The 26,692-nt window shown below is 47.2% G+C and overlaps 1 protein-coding gene across 1 annotated transcript; it reads left to right on the top strand.

Moving 5' to 3' along the window:
- Positions 1–2,350: 2,350 nt before the first annotated feature.
- LOC120849428 lies at positions 2,351–10,399 on the top strand. Its single transcript, XM_040221640.3, has 3 exons — positions 2,351–2,445; positions 7,120–7,273; positions 10,376–10,399. Exons 1-3 carry the CDS (start codon positions 2,351–2,353, stop codon positions 10,397–10,399), a joined length of 273 nt encoding a protein of 90 aa, XP_040077574.1.
- The last annotated feature ends 16,293 nt before the right edge of the window (positions 10,400–26,692 follow it).

Raw genomic sequence — 26,692 nt, 5'->3', positions numbered from 1 at the left:
TCCGTATTGAGTGGTGTTCACTCGACAATTATATTTGTGTCACTTGTTAACAGTAATTGTTCCTTGCTTTAACTTTGCACCAAACTGTGAAGGTTAAACAAAATACAGGGCGGTCGAAACTTGGAGAACTTGAGAGCGACACTCCTGTGAGACTTAGAGCGGCTGCCAACGTTCGGCTATCCCCGTGAGGCCACTAGGATCTTTCTTTTCAGGTATCCCTCCCGTACACACTAATAGTTCCATGTAACGTCCGACTAATACGTCACATTTAGACCCTTTAACACTTCTATTCTCGGGCAACTTTCTGAGGCAGTTCAGCAATAACGAAAACATGTTTGGGAGCCTCAATGGTGTGCGTACATGTAAAATGGGTCGTGCAGCATCTTTTTTTTTTTTTTTTACCTTAAGTTCAATAAATACCGCTAAGTTGTAATCCTTGACGTTGATAACTTGCAAAAGCATCCATTAGTTTGCCCCTCCGCGAAATGGCAGACAGTCGAAAGAAAGAAATGAAACAGCTTTCCCCTCCTCAACTCACAATTAGAACTATCAGCCACGTGATCTGATCCTAATATATACACCGTCAGTGTTTATCATAGTCATACGCAGGGTTGGCAAAGCATAGAGCATGGGCTGATCTTCAGATATAGTTTTAGTTGGGCTATAATGGGGCCCGAGCCCCACTAAAGCGACAAACAAAAACAAACGACAGCGGCTAGCCTTAAACCAGAGTATTTCGCGATTTGACAGGCTTTGTAGAATAAAGAAGGCTATGCTCAAACACGAGTATCATGCACACGATGGTACCATTTGCAGGCTTGTAAACACTCGTGCTAACTTCGCGAGCACCGAACAACTCAAAGCCGTATAAAGGTACCATCGCGAACATGCTGCATGTGTCTGAGGCTTGTCGCTTTCGTTTGTTTCTGTTTCTAGCTCTAGTGGGACTCGGGCCCATCATAATCTTTGAGTTGAACACGAGCGTTACCCGAATGTTTGGCGATACTGGTTGTCATGAACCAGAGCATTTGACTCGGGATCATGACAATCGGGTACATCATGGTGTCACGTGACTCTCAGTGTGAAGTTGTGATGTCATGTGACGTCACGGTATCAACAACGCTAATAGATCTAGCGACGTCCTCAATTCGAATCGACTTAACGCGGTGAGTCACGTGACGCCACGGGGTCACGTGATGTGACATTACTTGACAGCATGTCTTGACATCATGACGTCACGTGACATTGTGACACATGGCTAATCATAGTGCCAATAAGAAAGCGCCGCAAAAAACCAGGATTTATTATACATTGCAATTCTGTATATGACGATTTGATCAATACGTAGAGGAATATACGTGCCAATAATAATAAATTTGTAATACTAACAAAAAAAAATACCGTGAACCGTTTTGAACCGGTTACCGTTATATTTTTTTCCGGTTCAGTTCCGGTTCAGTTCCAAGATGGCGGCGAAGATTTCGGTTCGGTTCAGTTCCGGTTCGGCTAAAAATAACGGTTCTGTTCCGGTTTTCGGTTCGGTTCGGTTCGGTTCGACACCCTGGCCGAGAGCGTTGGCGCAAGGTCACGGTGCCTGAACCTGCACGGTCCCTCTCAACTGCGCGGCTATTGCTTCACAGCACCGGTTACGTGGGCCACGAAAACTCTCAGGCGAATTTAGAGAGGTCGCACTGCCGCGTTCATGGGAAAAGTGCGCCGTCGTCTGTAGGAGCGGCGCGGAGAGGTTTATGGCATCCAGAACGAGTGTGACATTTGTATTCACCCGAAGGAGTCTTCCTTCGCATAGAACATTAAACTTCATTAGGTTTTGAGGTCATGTGCACCGCGTCTCGGGTGTTTGCCATTTACTTGAGTCCGCGGGTGGCCGCGAGAAATTCGTGAAAGGTTCAGAGGATGAAAACCTACCCTTCCTCTGTACTGGACCCACTTTTCTTTTTCAATTAAGGAGTTCGGTCAGAGCAATTCAGTTGGTAGTAGCCTGTTTTTATTTATGTATTCCTTTCTCTCGAAGAGTACGTTAAAGTCAGAAAACACCTGAAGAAAAAGAAAACTCTATCCACCCAACTACGTTCGTCCGCCTCGCAAATGCACACTCCCATCGTAGAAAAAAAAGCAAAAAAGAAAATACACATTTCTTTTTGCGGGTTTCCTTACTTGCTGCGCCATTAAAATTGTTTTTCTTCATCGAAAAATCTTTTGCCTGGAAAAAAAAAAAACCTTACTGTATCCTAAGTCACGACCCTAATTAACACCCATGAACTTCACCCGGTGAGTTTGGGCTATAATGATTATTTAAAAAGAGAAACTGCGTTTCAGGTACATCAACGCAATGATTTCGGGACTAAGGGTTCTCACATTCTCAATGCATCGCATAGCTTCTTCCACCAGAATGATATCAACCACCGCTGGACTGAAAGGATACAAGTACGTTTTTCTTGTTTTCTTTTGTGCGACTGTAGTAGATAGCAACAGATCATGAATCTATGTGCATCCGTCCGTCGTGGCTCGATAACCCCACCACTCATTGTTTGGGTGAAAATCGGGGAGAAGCAGGGAACACGTGGCGAAAAAAGATGGGTCGTGACGGACTTTTGAAATGCGCGCTACGCTTGCCGGAGCAGTCTGCCGTACCAAATATAGCGGACGGTGATCACGTGATGTCATAAGCTAAATTATTTTCAAGTGATGTCATCAGCGAAATGATTTTCACGTGATGTCAGAAGCATGAAGTTGTAGGCTGACTCCAGTTACGCGAACAGGTCACGCGACGTTGATAACGTTACTGATACCATAACGTGACACCGGAGCGTTACGTGACACCAACCGTATGACAAAGTCACGTGATGCAGGCAACATGATCACACCAGGTATCGTGAGCTCGGAGACGTCACGTCACATTACGTGACAGTGTGACTTCCCCGTGTCACAACACATAGCTAGAAGCGTCACCCTGTTACGTGACGCCCAACGCATAAACACGCGGCCACATTGCAAAAACAGATCTGATACTGTCACAATGCGGAGAGCAAGACGTCACCGCAACTCCCGCGCAAGTTGCGCGGGAGTTGCGGTGACGTCGGAACGACGCCGAGCTCCGATTGGCTTTGATTGAGAGGATAGTGGGTGGACCTCAACGCTAGATTCCTCCAGGTCTACCCACTATTTGTTTCAATCAGCCAATAAGAGCTCGGTGTTCTGATATCATATCAACCCCTGTGCAAGAAGAAGACTGCACTTGCCCTCCGCATACCCCTCCTCTGGCCGCAGCCCCAGAAGTTGTCGTGTTTTTGCAGTGGGATTTTCGTCGTATTGCACTACGCGACACACCGAACAACCGCTTCTGTTCAACTGTGCTCAGCTCGCCGCCGCATTTGTTCAGTTATCTCCCCTTCAGTATGTTCCTCCTTCTGCGAGTCATTGTGAAGACTGCGGCACATCCACTGACCGCCTCGTCCCGCGGCCCACGCGAGTTAGAATGAGGAGGAAGGCGCGAAAAACCTGACTTTCCCGAGAATGCACATGAGTGTCGACGTGACAACCGGAAGTTTTCAGGGGTGGATGTGTGTTCGTGTGTTTGCGCGTGAGCGTGTGTGTTTGGAAGGGATTTAAAATAATCTTTTGTTGGATTTAATGCATCCCACACTATTTCTTTTCAACGTGGACAGTGGGGAGAAAATGTGAGAAGTAAAGTGACATCACCTTCAGAGATATCTAGATCTTCGCCCTTTCAGCAAGGATTTCCGAAGCGGTCGATAGCGGACTTCGCGGTTCGCTTTTTTTCTGCCGCCGTTAGCTGGATTGTTTGTTAAAGGGAAACTGGAGCGGTTCAGTATTGCAGTAGAATTACATTAATCGTCTTCTTTTGGCCTGCAGTATCACAAATATCGAGGTTATTTTTAATTTTGGCGTACATGGGCTGCAGAGCATCAGTTTCAAAAGTACTGCTGAAGCCCGTTTTTCGCGAAGTGTTTCGACATAAAATTAGTTTTCGGAATTTCCTCTCTCGCGCATTTTTAACATCTTCAGCGTCTATCTTCACGCTCCTTTTTCTATTTTCAATTGGCGACGTGCGCGACCGAAAGCGTCGCTGTGGTCGGCCTTCCACGATTGGCCCAAAAGCTGACTATGACGTCGGAAAGGGTATACCATCGACGGAAATAAGAGGAATGAAAGAACTTTAATTTCGACGGTGTCGGCAGTGTTGCTTTGAGAGCGCAACGATTTCAGGCTTCCACCATGCTATTTACAAACACCATCGAACTTGTTGTTCGCAAGGTAATGACGTCACAAGGGGGAACCATAGGAGGGCGCCACCGAAACACCTCGCCGCTAATAAGGTGAAAAAAAGTCGCCACGAAGGTGCCAGTGCAGGGCAGTATACCCGGCAAGCTTGCATTTGCACTCGGTGCCGACAGAAGCGACACGCGTTTGGCGGCCGAAACATCGTAGTATGACGAAACGACTGGTTTGAGGTTCTTCATGTTTTCTCGCATTGAGTGACATCTTTGAGAAAAATGTACGTGATATTCAAATTCACGGGATAAAATACCCTAGAAGAATTCACCACTAATTCGTTTTCTTCAAAAACCTCTTGAGCTTCCCTTTAATCACGTCTTCGAAGCAACGGAGTGTCACAATCAGACTTGCGTAGAATAGGCTAGAATTCACACCACACTGATTGTAGATGAAATCACGTTTTTTTTTTCTTAACGATTTCCGTGTTTTTGTGCGAACCTACAGTTTAAAAGGGAAGGAGTGACCGTACACATCGATGTACACAGCGAAAATAGGACCGGTTTCCGGTGATTGACGCCATTAATCACCATGCGTTCGTGGGCCTCGTCGGCCACCATTTCACATTGGAAATTTTCGAAAATCAAACTTTTGAGTCAAATGACGGCAAGCTCCGAAACGCTGACATCCAGTTCGGACAGTTATACTCTGTTTCACCTTAGGACCGACCGCAGTGAATGCTGCGAGACATCAGGGACTATCCAATGCCGCATAAGTGTCCTGTGATCTGGGAGAGGGTTGCAATGTCGAGCGAAAAGCGGTCACGTGCTAGTTTATAGAACTGAATAGGTTGGGATGGCTTCTTGCGTTCGCTGTGTTCGGTCGTAATGTGAAACGGAGTTTAGTGTTTTGTTTGGGCAGAAACTGAGCGTTCGGAGGTACCCCCCACGTGGCACACTGTGGGCTCCAAAAGGGGGTCCAAGAGGGGGTCCCATGTGAACTGCGCCTGTTTTGGAACTTGGACCCAGGTCGGCCGCACTTTGGCTGCCCACCGGGCTTTCCTCGTGTGACCCAGAACGGGCTTACTTGGGCACTCCACCTCGGCTTCTCCCGTGGCACCTACAGGAGGCCTACTTGAGCAGCCGACATGAGCTTCCCTCGAGGTCCAGACGGGGGGCCTAATTAGGCAACCCAGATGGGCCCCCCTCGTAGGACCTACAGTGTGCTTCCGTGGGGTGCCCACCTGAGGTGGCCCAGATACCTCATTTCGCTCGGGGTTATTTCATAATTTCCTTACGGTGTCGGGTATTGCAGGGCATACTAAATTGAGCATGCCTCACTTTCTTGGTGGGCATACTGGAGATATCACCATTTTGATAAATCTATAAAACGTCTTGAGCAAGCCCATAAACATTGGGAATTTCAAGTGTGCAAAATGGGACCAGAAAAAAAAAAACTGCATACATTTCCATATAAACTCCTGTTGGACAGGTAATCGGGTTACATAGCCAGCCTGAGCCGTTTACACACACCTAACTTTGAAACAGATACGACTTTCTCATGAGCGTGTTTCGAATTCACCCTTAAATTAAATACTGAGGGTAAAACATTCTAGCCCACGTAAAAGGACCTTCTCAACATATATGCTGAGTAGTAAGTTAGTAAAGTTTAGCGGGCCAAAGACTTCTCACTCACGCTTACAATTACAATCCTCGGTTATTCGGTATCAAATTAAGCCAATCTCTTATGTTGCATTTCCAGAACGTGCAGTAAATATTCTTAATATTAGCAGAAAGTACCGTTATGGCAGTTGCAGAGGTAGTCCAAGTTGGGCATGCCCGCGCTTTGCTCCCTTGGAACCCACACCGTTGCTAACGTGTTCCACGCGGACCGGAGGTAGGACCCACTTGGGTTTCAGTTTGGCAGCCCAAGCCGGGTCTGCTTACGCTTTGCAACCGTGGAGCGCACCTTGCTGCTAACTTGCCCCCCCCCCCCCCCCTGGAGCGGAGGTGTGATTTACGGGGTTTTTACATGGCAACCCAATCAGGCATGCCTGCGCATTGCCAAAGTAGAGCCCGCACCGTCGCCATCATGTCCCACGCACAGCAAACGTGAGACCGGCAGGGGTTTTACTCGTGCAGCGCCAGTCGGGCCTGCCCACGCTTTTCCCCCATGGATCCTCTCTACTCGTAAACTGCCGAGGTGGGACCCACGGGGGTTTTGCACGGGCGGCCCAACTCGGGCGTGCGCACGCTTTGCCCGTATCTTCGCTAACTCTACACCCTCATTGCCAAGGTTGGACCCACGGAAGTATTCTACGGGCCGCCCAAGTTGTGCACGCCCATACTTTGCCTCCCTGAGGCCCACATTTGCGTTAACTCTGCCCCCGCATAGCCGAAGTGGGACCCACGGCGGCATGGCACAGGCAACCCGGACTAGGAGTGGCCTCGCGTAGCACCGGTGGGGCCCACGAGGGTATTGCATGGGCAGCCCAAGTGAGGCATGCGCACGCTGTACCCAACTTTGCCCTCGCATATCTGATGTGGCACCCACAGTGGCACTCCGGGGGCAGCCCATTTTAGGCATGCCCACGCTACGTCCACGTGGGACCAAGGTGGGTTTGTAGGGGCTGCCCGAGCATCTATTGCCTATGTGGGCTCTACATCGGTTCCACCTCTTGTGGTACCTGAAGTAATATATTTTCGCGGTAAAAATAAATATATTGGAGGGACATTTTGTAGTTACACAAATTAACTTGCACACTCAATCTAAGGCGATTGAAATATCCTTAAAATTGAATGCACTCTACAAAATTTTCAACTTGTCCCATTTCAATTTGCAAACTTGTTTTTTCTCCTTTATTAGCTTCCGGAAGTGTGGACATGAAAGCGATATAAATGGGCCACTGTCTTCACCGTCTGGCTCAAAACAAGTATCCTATGCACGAGTCAAGAAGACACCGCTCTCCGGAAGCCCGGTGGGAGGCTTCAGACCACTAAAAGACACACCATGCAAGGAGGTAAAGATAGTAATGACACTTTTAACACGGACAGCTTAATAGGAATGTTATCTAACGTATCGAAGTATAAATGCAAAATACCAGGAAAAATGTATTAAGAAACAAGCTAAAATAATGTTTTTTTTTTTTTTTTTTTTTTTTTAAAGAGAAGAGTTTAACAACGAGACAAGTACAACGAGGAGTATTCGATCATCCGAAAATACTATTTTAAGAACATTTGGTTCCCGCAGATTTAGAGGTTAGTCCGAGATTGATTTCGAGTGGACAAAATGAGCAGTGCAAAGATGAGGGGTGAACTCAATATGCTACTACAATCACTTGTTTGAAAATAAAATACCATCTTCAAAATAATTTGTTTGGCATAACATAGGCAGCTACGTCATCTAAGGAAAAAAAAACAGGAACTTATTTCTCTCTCTCTATATATATATATATAGATATATGTGTGTGTGTGTGTGTGGTGTGTGTGTGTGTGTGTGTGTGTGTTCACTTTGAGCTAAAATTCAGAGGTTCAATAAAATGTCTGCTGCCACTTATTATTCCACAAAGCGTTTCAAACAGGATATTGTTAATGCGACAGTTATGAAACATAAGAATAGGATCATCCAAACAAAAAATGAATTGTTCAACCCGGCCCTTGCATTTTTTTTTTTAAATCTTCGATATGCCAAAACCGCCGCAAGATATGTGCAGATTCACGTCTCAAAGAGTGCTCAAAAGTGTATTTGATTAGAATTATAACTGAAATACTCAAGTTTTACTATTTACTGTTAGTACTGTTAACACGATGCTCTTGAAAGCGACAAGAGATGACAAATGTTGAATAATTTATGGCTGGCACGTGGAACACGGAGCGAGATGGCCGTGCGCGCCACGGCCCAGTCGCCGTCTTCACCTTCCTAACATCTTTCTCACCGACGACAACGGCTGACCAAGCCGCTGATAATGAGGACAAAGAGGACCCACAAGGACACACAGATAAAAGAGCAAAAGGCAGCTACTTACAGAGAGGGTGGCGAAGAAGATGGGAAGACCGTACGAGCTCTGCCTCTATCCGCAGCCTTACGGACCTCCGCACCAGCCACAGCCACATGAAGGCACGGTCGGGGCTCGGGGACACGTCATGAAGCGCGAGTACGTCTGGGCTGAGGACATGTGTTGGGGGGATCGTCGATCGGCTCCTTCTGTTTCATCTCGTCATGGCGTTTGGGCGGGGGCCGGCGGCGGAGCCATGGGCTGTTGTTCGGTCTGTCGCTGCGGATTACTGTATACACTCATCCCATTATCATGTTCACTAGACGCGGCACCTCGGGCCTTCTTGTTACGGGCTGCTGCCTTCCCGTGGGGCCATGGCTCTTTAGAGCCAAGAAATAAAGATTAAAGACTACTGCAGCAATAAGGAAGCATGGCATCATGATAGCGGCGACGATGTTCAGTGTAGGGGATGAGCATGGTTCCGCAACTCCACCATACTGTTAGGATGATGCTGTCGGCATAATAGAGGACAGGATAAGCGGCGACAAATGATAGAATGAGGCCGAGCAAGCACGTTGGGCATTGTGCTAGATGGTCGTGCGTGCCACTGTCCCGTTGTCGTCTTCACCTTCCTAACAGTATTTTTACTAAATAGAAGTTATACAATAAGCAATTTTTACCATTTACGGTTTAAAAAGGAAGCACAAAATCCTCAAATTGTGAATATTCACTTCAACATCTTTTTTAAATAACTTGCGTCCGTTAACGCCTTACATATATTTAGCGCATCTATCTTTATCCAAGTATGCATAGAAGGAGAGCGCATGCTCAGAACGAGCTCACATTAATACGCTGCTTAGACAGGCAGTCTCGATGGTGTAAAATGCGCGGTGCAAAAAAAAAAAAAAAAAGCTCGGGCAGCTCGCCATCATCAAGCGCTCAGCAGTCGAGCACACAGCTATGGCCGCCAGTCAATACTCCCTATTCGCCTTTCTTTGTTTGGAAGCAAACAAGTGCGTCATCTATTCGGCAGCCCCGGGCACACTTCGGGTTTACATATGTTTTCTAATTTATTTACTCATCATTCCTCTATCATAAGAGTGAATTAAGTCTTACAGCGCTATAAGTACCCATTTGCAAAAACTAACCCGTGTATTTAATTTCGCAAATACTGCGAAACCGGCCGTCAAGTTCAGAACAGGAGCTGGTTGGGGGCTTTTTGCAGACTGGCGGAACCACGTTTCAGCTCATGCGAAGACGAGCGAATAGTTATGCGCTAATGAGATGAACGGTCATCAAAACAGTGTCATAATATACAATGGCTTAAGTCCGCGCGGTCACTAAAACTGTCGAGATTTGTGTCCACATACTTTTTGACATTCTTTGTGTTTACAAACATGTAATGTTCCCATTTAAACAAAAATGTATGTAAGCTCCAATCCCATAAATAAAAAAGACAAGATACTGGGAGTTAAAATAAATGAACTTATCAGGCGACTGGCTGAGGTACAGAGGCAGTTTTTGACAACATGCACTTTCAGAAAGAAAGAGGATATATTCGTCCACCCCTTTCCCCGTATAAGACTCCCCAAAATTTCAATTCGACGTGCAGCACACTAATGTAGAACCGACCGTGCCAACTTTCCCAAGCGACTTGATAGCCGAGTAGTACAACTTATTGAAACCGCTAATGTACGTGTTACTGACTCCAAAAAGAAAGAAGAGTGTTTTGTTGGCCCTATTGCAAAACCTCAATGTTTTTTGTTTTGCTTTTCTGTAGTCTTTGATACGTACTTTAGCTGTTTAATAACTTATATCGTACCGTTATCAAGCTCATTGTGAAAGTTGGTGCCGTCTGTTTGACGTCAGTGCGTTGTACGCTGAACTGAAATTTTGGAATGTATGGGAGAGAAGAGTGTAAGGCTACACCTTTCTTTTGGAGTTTAGGTGTGTCGGAGGGGGCTTCATGACCAGTACGTTTTGCATGATGGGCATTATAGGACCAAATCAGCTTTCGAATCAAAGCATTACCTCTCTAATGTCGGCATTTGGGCTCATTTCTTGTATTCGACTTATTTTACATGCGACAAAAATAAATAACCCAGTGACATTTTCTCTTCTTTACAGCCAGGAACTAAGAATTCCAACTGACTCATATGTCGAGCATTGACCATCATTGTCCGGCAGTACAACAGGTCAAGCTCGCTAAAAAGAATTTCGTCTTTAGGTTGTGGGCGTAATAAATAAAGGATTCCTTTTTGTTAACTTCGTTTTTCCGATCTTAAATAAAGTAGCTCTCCCTTACTTCCCTTTGAGGAGATCTGTTTCAGAGATACCCATGATTATTTCTTTTTTAGGCTGTGGTGCATGTCGATGTGATGCTGAAAAAAGCCAAAATGTATGTCTGGGTTCTGGCACCATTTTTGCGAGGCAGCATTGTTTGGGTGTCTTTCTTAATTCTTAGGGTCTACAGTATCAACAAGAGCATGGCTTACTTTAGTCTGTTGGATTAGAATAAACAGATGGGAGTTCATTTCCTTCAATCTACCCTCCGCAATATATGTTTCATTCAAGAAAGGAAATGTTTACCTAAATTTAATTAAAACATTTTATCCCAGTATGGATTAGAGTTCGTCATTGGTGCGGTGAAGCTATTGGATTTTGTGTGCCACGTGTATCTCAAAGGAACAAAAAAGCAGTTATCTTGTTTCAAAATTTAGAAATTGCCGGCCAGGCATTTAACAGAAACGTAAAATTTTTATTTCATACATCGGCTTTTCATTCAAAGTTGACGCGTGATTTAGTTTGTAAAGACAAAATGAGAGAATATTCTGGAACAGATAGGGCGTTATGCTACATTTCTAAGAAAACGAAATAATACAAAAATACTTCTTAGAATAGACTTCAGTTCCCTTTAAAGGATGTACTGGTCGTCTAACATCAGAATACTGGAGGTATGATGGCAAAAACTTAATAATGTTTATTATTAACTTGGTTAATTAAGATATAAAAAAAACTTAATAGAAACACCAAATTGTAGATTGGAGTACAATGAGAGATTAAAGTCACCGCTTCTTAAATACAGTTTTTTTTTCAGGCAGCCTTAAAAAAATATAATGTGATGTCGGAATTAAATCGCATCCCCAATATTCATTTTTCTAAAGTAAAACGAATATATAGATGAAATAATTTTGGGGGGTCTTTATAGAGAAAACCTATATTATTATTAGTTACAAAAGACGCATTGTGTGGGAACTGAGCATCTGAACCGGACGATAATACATTCCTTTGGTCTTGGTTACTTCGTATATAATCCCAGTATCACTCGGAACTGAAAGCGGGCATCTGTGCGATGCACGGCCATAACTTTGAAGGAAGGGGGCCTGAGGCTACGGCCCTGAATGATGTATCAAAGTATATAAGTTCACTTAGGGCAATAATGGGAGCTGTGGATGTACTAATAGAAGTGTGCAAGTCGTCCCAAATAGTGACTCGATACGATATCGTGTTTGACTTGCTGTACCCTGGCAAAGATATCCAAATGGGAAAATAATCACCGTTCAGGGTTCCAGAAGCAATTTTCCAATAATTATTAAGGCTGCGGTCCCACGGCAGCCATCTTGAACGAGGCGTTAGTTCAACCAATAGATGGCGACACGCACCCGTGGGGTGGCCGAAACATTGGTTCACAGTGGGATGGCTCGAGCACCATCACGTTCCCCTCGTGGCCTTGCTCGCGCCGCTGCCAGCTGTGTTCAGCTAGCTGAAGTAGCGTGGCCCAGCAAACGGATGTATGCGAGAATGTCAGGCTGGGTATAAATTGTTCTCTGATATAGGGAGATGCGGTTCGGCGGTTGTAACGGGCTTTCGCAATAAATCTTAGCAATAAGGAATCCAATGTTGATTGACGTGTCAATATTCTATCAATGAAAATTTTCTCTGCAGGAATGCACGCTCAGTAGACTCAATCTTCCAAGACACCAGTGGAAGCGGACGTGAAGTAAACTGCTTCGCGATTTACGGTACTTACCTCACCATTTTAATGACGACTAAAATAACATCACGAAATATTGTGTCACGGGGTCCGGAAGATGTTGTAAAGGTTGTTACATTTTAGGTTCCCAGAAAACAAACGCTGTTGCAATATTTTCGGAAGTACCGATAAACATAATGTTGTAAGTACAGCTTAGGAGGAATATGATGAAAACTATCAGAAGAAATAGAAATACGTTTATTTGCAATGATGACGCTATGAATGAAAGGCGTTTAGCGACGGCAAGTTATGAGCGTTCGGGAATTTATAAGTTGACGTGATTGCTAACTATGGACATGCGAACAATGAAGACCAGTTTTGTCGGGAGATGGTGTTGCGGTGATGACCTGATATCGGACGACTCATGGCAGACGAACAGGCAAGTTTCTTCTCGGCGAAGGGTAAGTGTCCAGTGTCAAGCACAACACGTGGCTACCGACGTTGTCGACGTTTCGAACACTTACCGCTTTCGACAAAAGTCCTGGCACCTGGGCTAACTTTGTGGAAAGAATCGAAGACTTCCTTGAGTCCAACGCCATCATCAACAGTAACTGAAAACGATCCACTATTCAGTCGGTGGGTGGCGAAACGTATCCGCATCTACGGAGTCATGGGCGATGCGTGCTCTAAGTGGCTGGAAGTTTACACGATGCCTGCCACGACTTCCAAACACGTCATTGACGTTCTACGGTCTCTTTTACCTACTTTTGCCGTACCGAAAATACTTTTCTCTAATAACGCGCAAACTTTTGCTTCAAATAAAATAAACAAGTTTTTTAAGAAAAAAAACCGCCATGGAGGCATCACATTAATGCACCATACCATCCTGCAACTAACGGGCAAGCAGAACAGATGATATGCGAAACGAAAAAAAAAGCCCATTTGAAGCTTACGGAAGAAGCAGTTCAGTGAAGAATCGCCAGGTTCTTGTTCCGGCAGCTCGCGACGGTTTCATCTTACACGAAAAAAAAAACCCGCCGAAGCAATATTCGGCGGACGAAAAGCCACACCCCTCGATCTCATAATACTGTGGCCTACGAACAAAGATCGAGAGATTCCCAGATAGAGAGTAATGGCAGTTTAATCGGTCGGACAACTCGTCTACGTGAGGAATTTCAGCGGAAGTGGGGCCTTCCATGTAAAACTTGAGTAGAAAAGTCTCTATATTGGTTGACCAGGAGGTGTCATCTCTCTGAATACGTTGGTTATCAATGCCCTTCAGTGTAAATATAACTAAATCTCAAAACTCTCTTTGTATATTGTGTAACTGCCCTTGTATTTGATCGTAGAAGCTATGGTGGTGATTTGGACCTTTCACACCAGGCTCCTTTTTCTTATTTTTCGCTTCATACTCCTTTGCGGTTTAAGTATGCTTCAAGCATCTTCTGGAACGGGGACGCTTTACGTCAACGAGGCCATTTGTTCCAAGTAGTCAATCAGGAAATGCTGCTAGAAATCCGTTTCTCATATTAACGAATAAGCCGCACTTCTGCACAGTGCAGTTTTCCTGTTCCACGTAGAGTTGTAAAGCAGCATCCTCATTGATTCTACCATATACTGTTGCGGGTGAAGAAAGTCTTTGGGTACACGATACTTGAAACAAGTCTGGCACTGTACGTTGTGGTTCGACACTCACTAATGTCGTCGTCCTTATAGAGCCTCATCAATTAATAATTACCTCGTCACCTCATATTGCTCTTCATCAACAGTAAGTACAATAGGCTACAGCCATATTACAATCCAAGAATTGAAAAATGTAGTCGTTCAGTCCTACAACAAGTTTATTATTTATACATTGTTATTACGTTACATTACCTCGAGACGATCGACGCCCATCGTCGATCTTCAAATACTTATACCTGTATATAAATTAGACGCACAAGGGGGGGGGGGGGGGGGGGGTCGGTGGCCGAGTGCATGGTCTAGCGCACACTAGCTCGGAGCACTTGGAGCGAAAGCTCGCGCTGCAGAGCCCACCCCGCCCCTGCCCGTTTCGATAAACCAATTAAACATGTATTGCGGGCGATTTTACCCTATTTAACGCACATATTCAATTTAGCACTTAAGTATGGTACCTTTCCAAAAAAAATGCAGATAGCAAAGGTGACTGTAATATATAAAACCGGTGATAAGAATGACTTAGGAAATTATCGACCTATTTCGGTTTTACCCATATTTTCCAAGGGATTAGAGAAAATCATACATCAAAGGCTTAATAATTTTGTGAGAAATTTTCAATCATTACGCCCTGTCAATATGGATTTATGAAAGGTCGCTCGACTGAGATTGCACTTTTAAAACAAAAAGAACTACTTTTAGGCAACATCGAAGCGAAGCTGATAACACTCGGCATATTCATTGATTTCACAAAAGCCTTCGACCGCATAAATCATAAAACGTTACTTAAGAAACTGTTCATTTATGGTGTTCGCGGAGTCGCTTTACAAATGATTACTAGTTACCTTCAAAACCGCCATCAGTGTGTTGAAATAAATAAGACATGATCAAATTTCAGACCACTAATCGCCGGTGTACCACAGGGCAGTATATTGGGGCCACTCCTCTTCAACTTGTATATTAATGACCTAGTAAATATTAATGGTAATGTGAACTGCATTATTTATGCGGACGATACGAGTATATTTTTTTCCGGCGTTAACATAGATACAATTATAAGCAATGCGAACCATTATCTTTATCAATTAAATGCTTGGGCACTATCGAATTCCCTGCAAATAAATGTAAGTAAAACAAAGGCCGTGGTATTTAGATCTCGGAATACAAATTGTAGTCCTAGGTCTGTACTTTTGCTTGGTACAGGCACTATTGATATAGTTGAGAGTGTAAAAGTCCTGGGGGTAATCTTTAATCAGTACATGACTTGGAACGATATGGTGCAATACACATGTAAAAAGCTATCGAAGGCTGTGGGTATAATATACAGATATCGCCATATGATTCCTAGTTCGGCCATGATACTCGTTTACAACTCTATTTTCTACGCTCAATATAACTATTGCTTTTTGGTATGGGGAATTACGACCTTGACTAATATAAATCAAATGCATATTCTTCAGAAGAGAGTGATTCGTACGATATGTCATACTAGCTATGACAGTCATACGAAACCATTGTTTAAAAAATTTAATATTGTGCAAATTACAAGTCACTATAGTTACAAATTAGCACTTGCCTATAAAAAGTCGTTTTGTACCAACCGTTTACTTTTATCGATCTCAAATCTTCAGTTCAGGGAAACGCTCTACAACACTCGTTCTGAAGATGCGTGGGCAGTACCGCACTCCAGGACCAATTACGGCGATCAAATGCTGAGATATGCACTACCGCGCCTTTTCAATTGTTGCAGTGAATTGGATATAAACATTTTAAGTGGAACTCGGAAGGACGTGCTTTCTGTATTTGTTAATGATTTTCTTAAACACGTTCTGGAATAGTTAAAGTATGAATCGATTGTACGATTTACCTCACTTTTTTCTTTTTTTTTTTTAGTGGTGTAGAGATTGTGAATTTGTATGAGTCTGTGTACGTGTATATATTTTTTCTCTCTCTGCTGCGGTAGGGAGAGGATTTAGCTCACTTATTTTCGTTTTATTGGTGTAGAGATTGTCAATTTGTATGAGTTTGTGTACGTGTACATATTTTTTTTTTCTGCTGCTGTAGGGAGGGGGGCAGAGGCTCGTCAAGCAACACTGAGTTGCTTTTTTCTCTGCCTCCCCTCTCCAAACCGAGAGAAAATAAAGACTTTTGACTTGACTTGACTTGATCTGGAAGAGCATCGTACCGGCGTGCGGTCGTGTATCACTACTGCGTGGTGCACGTTAAAGACCCCAGGTTTGCGGCTGTACCGCACTGGCTAAATTGTTCATCTACAGCTGAGACACCAGACGCCCACTAAGGCAGACTAACTTCCGACTGTATAAACATACACACAACAGTTTGCAATTAGACGCATAATAACAAAGAACACAGCGTGCCGCATCTTTTCTTTTGATGCCTTTTTTTTTTTTTAAACCAACGCAAGCTCGTGCGTTCTTTTTTTTGAGACGGTTAGAACGGTCGCACATAAAACCCGCGTTTCTCCTACCCGCCCGCTCCCTCCTCTCATTATGTGTATTTTGTTATAACTAAATAAACTATAATAATGGTGTTTTATTCATATTTACTTTCAGTTTCAGTCAGGGAAAAGGCGTTTCGCGGGAACTATAGCCAATAAATGAGCTGCGCTTAGAGTATCGGCACTCTCTTCCCCGACAGTGTTGTGAACGCCGCCATTTTGTCGCTTGTGCAGAGCAGGCGCAACTGCCGATCGTCATGATTCAAAAGTGCGACATCCTCAGCATTAGATTTGGTGTTAGGAAGCCCATGTAATGTTGCTTTGCTTTGTCGAAAACTGTTTAAAGTGGAGGACGGAAAAGCGTTTCTTCGTGATTTCAGATAAAGCTTCAAATAACTGGCAACCATGATTTTAAGCCACAATAAGGCCAAGTGTCGCTACTCTGAAGCGTAGCTTATTTAATGGCACTATTCATGCTCTTGTTCAAGAGGCTTGTAATACCTGGAGGGGCCATGACGTAAGCCCCGTGGATTCCACAGGCCACTACCTTTTGACACCTGCCTCTTCTTCATTGTTCCCGGTTGTGCCAGTAAATTAGCTGCGGTTCCGAGTAACGACACTTGGCTTAAAATTGTGGCTTAAACTCATGGTTGCCAGTTATATGGAGCTTTATCTAAAATCGCAGGAAACGCTTTTCCGTCCCTCACAAATGTTTAAACAACCCGCGACAGAGCATTTCAATATTGCATCAGCTTCCTAGCACCGCATCTAATGCTGAGGAAGTCGTACTTTTGGATCATGATGATCGGCAGTTGCGTTTGCTCTGAGCAAGACCCAAAATGGCGGCGCCCATACCAATTTCGGGGAACTGAGTACCGATACTTTAAAGCTCATGTAGTGACTCTAGGCATAAAGTGAACTCGGGTGTCGTATTTTCCTGTTCGTCTTTATTGTTTATTGATTTCAATCATATCGAATAATTAACGCATTATATCACGCTACGCTTGTGTAATTATTTGTCTTAGATTTATTAGCCTGACCCAGTACTTAAACCATTTATTTATCGATAGTAAATCTTCCAATATATTTTTTAAATGTGAAGGTAAAAAGACACGGAGATTGATGATGATACAGACGCCAACGCCGCCCTCGGAAATTTTTTGAACACTAGAAATCAGCAGTTTGTCTGCCATCCGCCAGGTAGCGGAACAAAACACCCAAATAGTTGTTAATTGTTTTTAAAATTAGCTAAGCGCTGTACCTATTAAGAAACCAAAGCAAGATCACTGTGAAAATTTAATACATCGCAATGTATATCTATTATAAACAATAAATGTTATTAAATGCCAATAAATCTGTTTGATGTCCAAAAGAGATATGAATCAAAAACAGGTATGTTTGAAGGGCTCCTGGAGCGTTATGACTTTGAAAATGAAAAAAAGCCATCGTCCACCTCTTGGAAAACCATTGTAGCTCTAAATGCGATAAAAGATTTTGTCATAGTTTAATTCTTTCTTCAGCGGCATTTGAACTACCATGACTCGAAGCACAAAAAAAGTGCTACGTTTGATATAAAATATCTAAACAAAAACATTTTACACAACATTAAATTTTTTACTGCATATTACCAATTATAAGCACTACATCTTTAGCTAATTTCATTGCCCTAGCGCTTGTCATTAAAAACATATTTGTGCTGAAAAATGTCAATTTTAGGGCAATATTTGGAGGGATGAAAAAAACAAAGTAGTGCAAATACCAAAAAAGTGTATCGTTAGATTATGCTCCGACATCATCTTAACAAAACTGCTCTATTGCAACCGTGCTATCTTTAATAAATCGTTCATAAAACATGAACTAGCGGAGCAAGTGAGGGTCCGCGCCATCATATTCGCAACGCTACAAATGGGCATGAACAGTAAAAACCAACACATACATAATATCAAATGAAAGAGGATTGCATTGCCTTTCGAATGACATCAATCGCACAAAACAGTATTTAAAAGGAGATGAGTAATGGCATGCAAACAGTACCTAAACTGCCACATTCAGTGGGACCGTGGCCTTAGGGGTAGGATTATAAGCTCTCACATACATAGAAAAAAGTAGAGGGTGGCCTGTAGAAAGTTGGGCCACCTGAGTTAGCTTATGGTGGGCTTTAAAATCATTCCACACTATCAAACCAAATTTACTACTTACACCAATCCTGCAAAGCGTCCACCATGGCATTGTATCTGCCCGGTCCCCTTCCCCCCCTATGCATGCATGCATATATATATATATATATATATATATATATATATATATATATATATATATATATATATATATTGCCGCGCGCAAGGCTGAGAAAGCAACGCTCGGTCACGGTCCTCCAGAAAGTTCCCGTTTATTCATGTACCGAACGTAACTTCTATCATTTATCCCTGCTTTTGTTTTCTAGAAAGTGCGTGTTCATTCTCGCCCGATCACGCGACGCTCGAACCGCTTTCGCCGAATCTTCTAGATAGCGGCGCACTCTAGATAAGAGGCCGCCCGCGACCTTGTCGAGTCAGTTTCGCCCCAGCGTTCGACTGTGCTGCTACGCCGACTTCGACGCCCGCGACGCTCTGTTATTATCTTTGTACCCTTTTAGTTTTTGGCACAAGTTCGCCACATTAAACGTTTCTTTCTTTCTGTTTATTCAGTATTCCTTTGGTCACCACCCGTGACATTTTGGTGGAGGTGCGGGGTAACCGCATGCCCGTGCAGCGCTCCCCTCCGAGTTCTCGGAGTGCAAGTCCGAACACAAGCCCCCAAGAACCCAACGAGGACCAGACCGAGATCCGATTAAGTCGCCGGAACCTTGGCCTACCCCCGGAGTTAGGACCCTTGCCACCCAGGACCAGGCAAACAAGGAGGACGACGATGGCCAACCAGTCGGAGACCCCGGCCGCTCCAGCCGTCGTTTACCTGCCCGTCGTACCGCGGACGGCTGCTCCATTCCACGGCGAGCAATACGAAGACGTCGAAGACTGGATTGACCAGTATGAACGCGTTGCCCGCCACAATTGCTGGACCGACGAGCAGCGCCTGAACAACGTCTATTTTTCGCTTGAGGGTACCGCCAAGCACTGGTACGAGAATCATGAGTCCTCTTTGACGTCGTGGGACATGTTCAAGACCGATCTCAAGGCTACGTTCAGCAACCACCACCGCCGAGAGAGAGCCGAGGAGCTACTGCGAACCAGAACCCAGGGCCCCAACGAGAGCGTCACCGGCTTCGTCGAGGATGTTCTTCGCCTGAGCGCCCGCGCCGATCCTCAGGCTACAGAGGAGAAGAAGCTGCGACACCTGATGAGGGGTGTGAAAAGCGAGATATTCGGAGGTCTCATTCGCAATCCCCCGACAACTGTGGAGGGGTTCGTCACGGAGGCGACGAATATGGAACGTGCCCTACTAGCACGCGCCAGGCACTACGAGCGACACCCTGGCGTGACTACTCTGGCGACGTACGGATACAACCTTGGTACCGACCTCCCAGGCATCCGTGACATCATCCGTGAAGTCGTCCGGGAAGAAATCCGCAAGATGCTCCCCGCTATGGATCGCCCGTCCTCCCTGTCGCTCGCCGAGGTCGTGCGAGATGAAGTTCATCGGGCCTTCCAACCTGAGGTTCCGATCAACATGACGACGCCAGACGAGCCGACTTCGAGCTACGCCGCCATGGCCCGACGACCGCCGCAAGCTAACCGCCAGGCCACGGCGCCACCCCGACGAGACCCTCCGATGCCACAGTATCCTCGACGCCAGGAAGGGCAAGTCCAGGACGTCCGCCCGGAGCAACCCTCGTCGAGGAAGACCGACGTGTGGCGAACGGCCGACCGACGCCCGCTCTGCTACCACTGCGGGGAACCCGACCATGTGTACCGCCGATGCCCATACCGACGACTCGGGCTGCGCGGGTTCCACCCAAACGACCCGCGCCCCCGGTATGGTGAACGCCCTCGGGAGATCGACGAGTACCTGCGACGACCCCAGTCCCCCGAGCCTGCGTCCCGCCGAGAGTTCCGGTCGCCATCGCCGCGACGTCCAGCTTCGCCGATGCACCGACCCCGACGTGAAAGCCTGTCACCCCTCGCTCCTCGCCGGGGAAACTAGGCGCGGCAACCCCTGGAGGTGGAGTTGCCGAAGACGACCGACGTAAAGAGCCTCCAAGAACGACGGAGCGCTCCCACTCCCCCGACGCCACGCATCGCTACGACGCCCCTGCAACGGTGTCCAACAACCTAAACGTCGTCATTGACGGCCACGACGCATCGGCACTCGTGGACACCGGAGCAGACTACTCAGTCTTGAGTGGGAGGCTCTCCCGCCGCCTTCGAAAAGTCATGACGCCGTGGGAAGGACCCCAAATACGAACCGCCGGAGGACATCTCATTACACCAGTCGGGAGATGCACTGCTCGCGTCGAGATCCACGGTGAAACGTGCCCTGTCAGGTTCGTCATTCTACAAGACTGTTCGAGGGACGTTATCCTCGGAATGGACTTTCTCTGCGAGTATGGCGCCGTCATCGACCTCGGAACAAACCGGCTGACGCTACGAAAACCTGCTCCACCATCGGAGGAACCCCAAGCGACGTCACCCACGGTCCGAGTCCTCGCAAACCACGTAAACCTACCACCGCGGTCGAGTGTTTTCGTACTTGTCGGGATCGATGAAGCTTCCTGTGGCGAAGTTCTTCTCGAGGGAAACCTCCAATTGCTCCTGGGAAGAGGCATAGGCGTCGCAAGGGGAGTAGCTGAACTTCAGGATGGGCGGACTGTGGCCCTCGTGACGAACTTCCGAAACGAAACGCAACACCTTACGAAAGGTGCAGCCGTGGGCCACGTCGAGGAACTCCGAAACCCCGCCGAAATCATCGCGATTACTGACGAATTCTCGCCGTCCCAGCAAGACAGTACGTCGCCAGCGCAGCTCGACATTGACCCTAAGCTTCCGGACCCTAAACGACGTCAGCTGGTTAACCTCCTCGCCGAATACCGCGACTGCTTTGCGACGTCGTCGAAGGTGCGCCAGACCGCGGTTGCCAAGCACCGCATCGTTACCGAGGACGACGCGCGCCCTGTGCATCGATCACCGTACAGAGTCTCCGCGAAGGAAAGGGAGGTGATCCAGCAGCAAGTTCAAGAGATGCTGAATGACGACATAATCCAACCTTCAAGCAGTCCATGGGCCTCTCCAGTCGTGCTGGTTAAGAAGAAGGACGGAACTCTTCGGTTCTGCGTGGACTACCGGCAGCTCAACACGGTTACGAAGAAAGACGTCTACCCACTGCCCCGCATCGACGACACTCTAGACCGGCTGCGCCACTCTCGATACTCTTCATCGATGGACCTGAAGAGCGGCTACTGGCAAATCGAGGTCGACGAACGGGACCGAGAGAAGACAGCCTTCGTCACGCCGGATGGACTCTACGAGTTCAAGGTGATGCCCTTCGGACTGTGCACGGCGCCAGCAATTTTCCAGCGTGTCATGGACACCGTACTTGCAGGGCTGAAGTGGCAGAGCTGTCTCGTCTACCTGGACGACGTCGTAGTATTTTCAGCTGACTTCGACGAGCACTTGCGACGACTCCGCACGGTTCTCCATGCCATACAGACCGCCGGGCTCACTCTCAAGCCGTCAAAGTGCCGGTTCGCCTATGACGAACTGAAGTTCTTAGGTCACGTGGTTAGTAACGAAGGCATTCGTCCAGACCCAGAGAAGACTCGCGCGGTCGCAGCATTTCCAGTGCCAAGAGACAAGAAGGCCGTGCGAAGGTTCCTTGGGCTATGTGCCTACTATCGGCGCTTCGTTCGAGATTTCGCAAGGATTTCCGCACCGCTCACAAACCTCACGAAGGACGCCGAGAAGTTCGAATTGGCCGAGGAGCAGCAGCAGGCATTCGACGAGCTGAAGCGACGACTGCAGACGCCTCCTGTTCTTGGACATTTCGACCAGGATGCGGAAACCGAGATTCACACGGACGCAAGTAACGCAGGACTTGGCGCGGTACTGGTTCAAGTTCAAGAAGGCACCGAGCGAGTCATCGCCTACGCAAGTCGGACATTGTCCAAGGCGCAGCGAAATTACTCCACGACTGAAAAAGAATGCCTTGCGGTCGTCTGGGCAATCACGAAGTTCCGCCCGTACTTGTACGGGAGCCCGTTCCGTGTAGTCACGGACCACCATTCGCTCTGCTGGCTTGCTAACCTGAAGGACCCGTCAGGACGTCTTGCTCGATGGAGCCTCCGACTACAAGAGTTTAACATGACAGTGGTCTACAAGTCCGGCCGGAAGCACAGCGACGCCGACTGCTTGTCCAGAGCCCCCGTCGAAACCCCTTCCGGCTGCAGCGACGACAATGACGACGAGAGCTTCCTAGGAGCTGTAAACGCCGACGACATGGCACGACGTCAACGGGACGATCCTGAGCTGCGGGCATTAATCGAGCACCTGGAAGGGGGTGGGGGTACCGTGCCGCGTGTCTTCTCACGCGTATTGCCGACCTTCGCCATTCGACAAGGTGTACAATACAAAGAGAACTTCGGCGACAACAGCACTCCGTGGTTGCTGGTAATTCCGACAGACCTTCGGGAGGAGATCTTTCAAGCATGTCACGACGACCCGACGTCGGGACACCTCGGTTACAGCCGAACGCTGGCCCGTATTCGTGAAAAGTATTACTGGCCGAAGCTCCCCAAAGCCGTCCACCGCTACACCCGATCGTGCCACGAGTGCCAGCGACGTAAGAAACCGCCAACGAAACCGGCCGGTCTCCTGCAGCCGATTGCTCCCCCGACCGCACCGTTCCAGCAGATCGGAATGGACCTACTTGGCCCCTTTCCGCCGTCAACATCGGGAAACAGCTGGATAGTCGTCGCCACAGATTATCTCACGCGGTACGCCGAAACGAAAGCCCTCCCTTCAGGGACTGCTGTGGAAGTCGCCAAGTTTTTCATCGAGTCCATCGTCCTCCGGCATGGCGCCCCCGAAGTCCTGATCACAGACCGAGGGTCATCGTTCATGGCACAGCTGACCCAAGAAATCCTGCGTCTCAGCCACACCAGCCATCGTCGCACCACGGCGTACCACCCGCAGACCAACGGGCTCACGGAAAGACTCAACAAGACCATCGCCGACATGATTTCCATGTACGTCGACGTGGAGCACAAGACATGGGACGAGGTGCTGCCGTACGTCACCTTTGCCTACAACACAGCCGTACAAGAGACCACCGGAGTGACACCCTTTCAACTGGTGCATGGGCGCAGGGTAACGACAATGCTGGACGCGATGTTACCCCACGAACCGGCTCTCGACGGAAGCGACGACGCCCAGGTGGTTGCCCAACGGGCAGAAGAAGTCCGCCAGCTCGCCAGACACCGTATTCAAGCCCAACAACGTGTCGACGCTGGCCGCTACAACCTTCGTCGTCGGGACGTCCACTTCCAGCCCGGAGACAGGGTGTGGGTGTGGACACCGATCCGCCGCCGTGGTCTCAGTGAGAAACTCCTAAAGCGCTACTTCGGACCCTACAAAGTACTTCGTCGACTCGGTGATCTGAACTACGAGGTGATGCCCGACGGAACACGAACATCGTCACGCCGCCCACCACGACCTGAGGTCGTCCACGTCGTGCGCCTGAAGCCGTACTACGCTCGATAGGACTGTGGACCTTTTGTGCTCCAAAAGACTCTTTAGTTTATCGTTCTTTTTTATTTTGATTTGTTTTACACTGCATCGAGGCGATGCACTTTTAAAGGGGGGAGTAATGCCGCGCGCAAGGCTGAGAAAGCAACGCTCGGTCACGGTCCTCCAGAAAGTTCCCGTTTATTCATGTACCGCACGTAACTTCTATCATTTATCCCTGCTTTTGTTTTCTAGAAAGTGCGTGTTCATTCTCGCCCGATCACGCGACGCTCGAACCGCTTTCGCCGAATCTTCGAGATAGCGGCGCACTCTAGATAAGAGGCCGCCCGCGACCTTGTCGAGTCAGTTTCGCCCCAGCGTTCGACTGTGCTGCTACGCCGACTTCGACGCCCGCGACGCTCTGTTATTATCTTTGTACCCTTTTAGTTTTTGGCACAAGTTCGCCACATTAAACGTTTCTTTCTTTCTGTTTATTCAGTATTCCTTTGGTCACCACCCGTGACAATATATATAAACACTGTGACGGTGGATTTCCTAAATGATACTTTTACAGCTATGAATTCGGCATCAGCAGTATTCAAAGAGTCAGTTGCATTTCGACACTGAGGTAACTCTTGTCGAATTTGCAATGGAGCACATCCATTAGGAAATGTCGAGAGTGAAGGATTGTAGTAGTCCTTGTATTCTGATATTTTAAATTAGCTGGAGTAAAGATGTTCTTTCTTCGAGATTGCGCCGGGACCCGACGTCGGAGGCAGCTGATGGTCGCTGACGGAAGAGTAAACCAGACAGGACTCCGCGGAAGGGGGGAAGAAAAAAAAAACACGTCTATTTACAAGCGAAGCTAATTTCCGAATCCTTGCAAAAGGTCCCACCACGTGCTGTCCCCCCTCGTGTTCCTCTTCTCTCCAATGTCCCCTGCCCCAGCCCGCACGGGCGTCGCCAGTTCAGCCACACACAGGGGTACACGTGGAAACGCCAACACATAAAGAAAAGAAAACGAAACTCGGTCCTGTTGCCGCGTCCATTCACGGTGACGGCGGGGCCGATTCTCACACCTCCCGACTAAGTATACTTTTTAGACCCGAAATGTCAAAAATAATATATAACAACTAATCTCAAACCCGTACGCATATCAGTCACACCTTGCGCAGAGTGTGGGACTCAACCCGTAAGAACTATAAAAGAAATTTATACCAATATGCCAATCACATGCTATAGTCGGATGCAACCTAAGAACAATCTTTTGGCTCCACCCACAAGCGCATTGCGCCCATCTGAAGTGCGTCCGCCGTCGAGAAAGTAGTTCGCTAGCAACGTTGCTTTTTCTTCCTCCAGGAAACGTGTCTTGAACTACTACAATACTTATCTAATTAATTCAGGACATTTAAATAATTTAGAATACGTTTTTGTCAACGAAATAGCTGTTTAGTAAAGAAAGAAAGTCATGCCCAATGTACCGTCTTCCCAATTCATTTTCTGACCAAGCTACTGTCTAACATACCGTCTAACATACCTCTCAGCAGTGCTAAGCCTCGCGCCCGCTTCGAAATTTTCGTTGGCGATAGCGTCGCTGGATTCTCACGTTGCCGCGCAAAAACTGCTGCAAACGCAAGCCGATACCATCAAGATTTTGTGGCGTAACCTCGGGCACGTAAAACACGGTGCAAAAAAGCAGAATAATTGTCACGAGAAACTAGCGTCGCGTTGCTAATGCCAGCAGCCATGTTGGGCTTTTCTTTTTTTTTTTCAAAAGGATCGCGATTGGTCCACGGAATCGTGACGTCATGAAAACGATTGGCTGGCGTTTCTTGGCGTAGGATTACATTTTCCTCTGAGAGGCATTTCCGGTTTTTCCTTAGCTTGCAACCGACTACAGTAAAATGATTCTTACTGTGCCCGCCAAGGCTCCAAAGCAGTGACAAATATCGCGCCGAGACTGGCACAGCATCTAGCCTCCTAGCCTCGGTCTCTTTGCCGACAGGTTATTCAAGACATCCAGATTTCGACGGGACTTGAATCGGACGGTGTATCACTGGTTCCGAAATTTCCCCGCGCAAGAGCGACTACAGCTTATACTCTGTCCTGATTTACGAATCGGGAATGGGCCTCGCAGGCGGTCGCCGTTGTCGACATCTTCTGCACCCCCAGCTCTCTCATACGTGCCCGGCTGGCAGATGGTCGAGTCTTCATCAGCGTCCCTAGCTACATTCTGGGACATCTTCATCTCAAAGACGGTGTCCTCGTCGCTGTCCCCGCTTTCCCTGGCATCTTCACCGGCTGGCTGTGACGTCAACCACCCTAACAAGATGTCCGACTTCTTGTCGACACCCACTTCCCTGCCGTGGTCACTATCAGCTTGCCAGAACGTCTGCCGCCAAAGCAAGATATTCGGTTCTTTCTCGTCGTCGTGGTTCACGTTCTCGTCGTAATCATCCTCCGCTCTAAGAAACGCCTGCCGCCCAGGCAATAAGTCCGGTCCTTCGTCGTCGTCCACGTTCTCGCCGTCGTCGTCCTCGGCTTGCCGGAACGTCCGCCTTCCAGGAGATACCCTCAGTTCTTCCTTGTAACAGACGCCCATGTTCTCCACGTGGTCGTCATTGGCTTGCCGGAACTTGTGCAACCCAAGTAAGATCTCAGGACCGGCCACGATGTTGTCG

Source organism: Ixodes scapularis, unplaced genomic scaffold (genome assembly GCF_016920785.2).
Source record: "Ixodes scapularis isolate PalLabHiFi unplaced genomic scaffold, ASM1692078v2 PGA_scaffold7__128_contigs__length_106722199, whole genome shotgun sequence".
Taxonomy (NCBI): Eukaryota; Metazoa; Arthropoda; class Arachnida; order Ixodida; family Ixodidae; genus Ixodes; species Ixodes scapularis.
The sequence above is the reverse complement of the archived record's forward strand: the minus strand, read 5'-3'. Positions and strand labels throughout refer to the sequence as shown.

Excerpts from the sequence above, each read along its gene's own strand:
- LOC120849428 (XM_040221640.3), top strand. The coding sequence starts at position 2,351 with ATGATTTCGGGACTAAGGGTTCTCACATTCTCAATGCATCGCATAGCT. Across the intron at positions 2,446-7,119 it reads GCTGGACTGAAAGGATACAA|CTTCCGGAAGTGTGGACATG; the intron begins GTACGTTTTTCT and ends CTCCTTTATTAG. Across the intron at positions 7,274-10,375 it reads AAGACACACCATGCAAGGAG|CCAGGAACTAAGAATTCCAA; the intron begins GTAAAGATAGTA and ends TCTTCTTTACAG.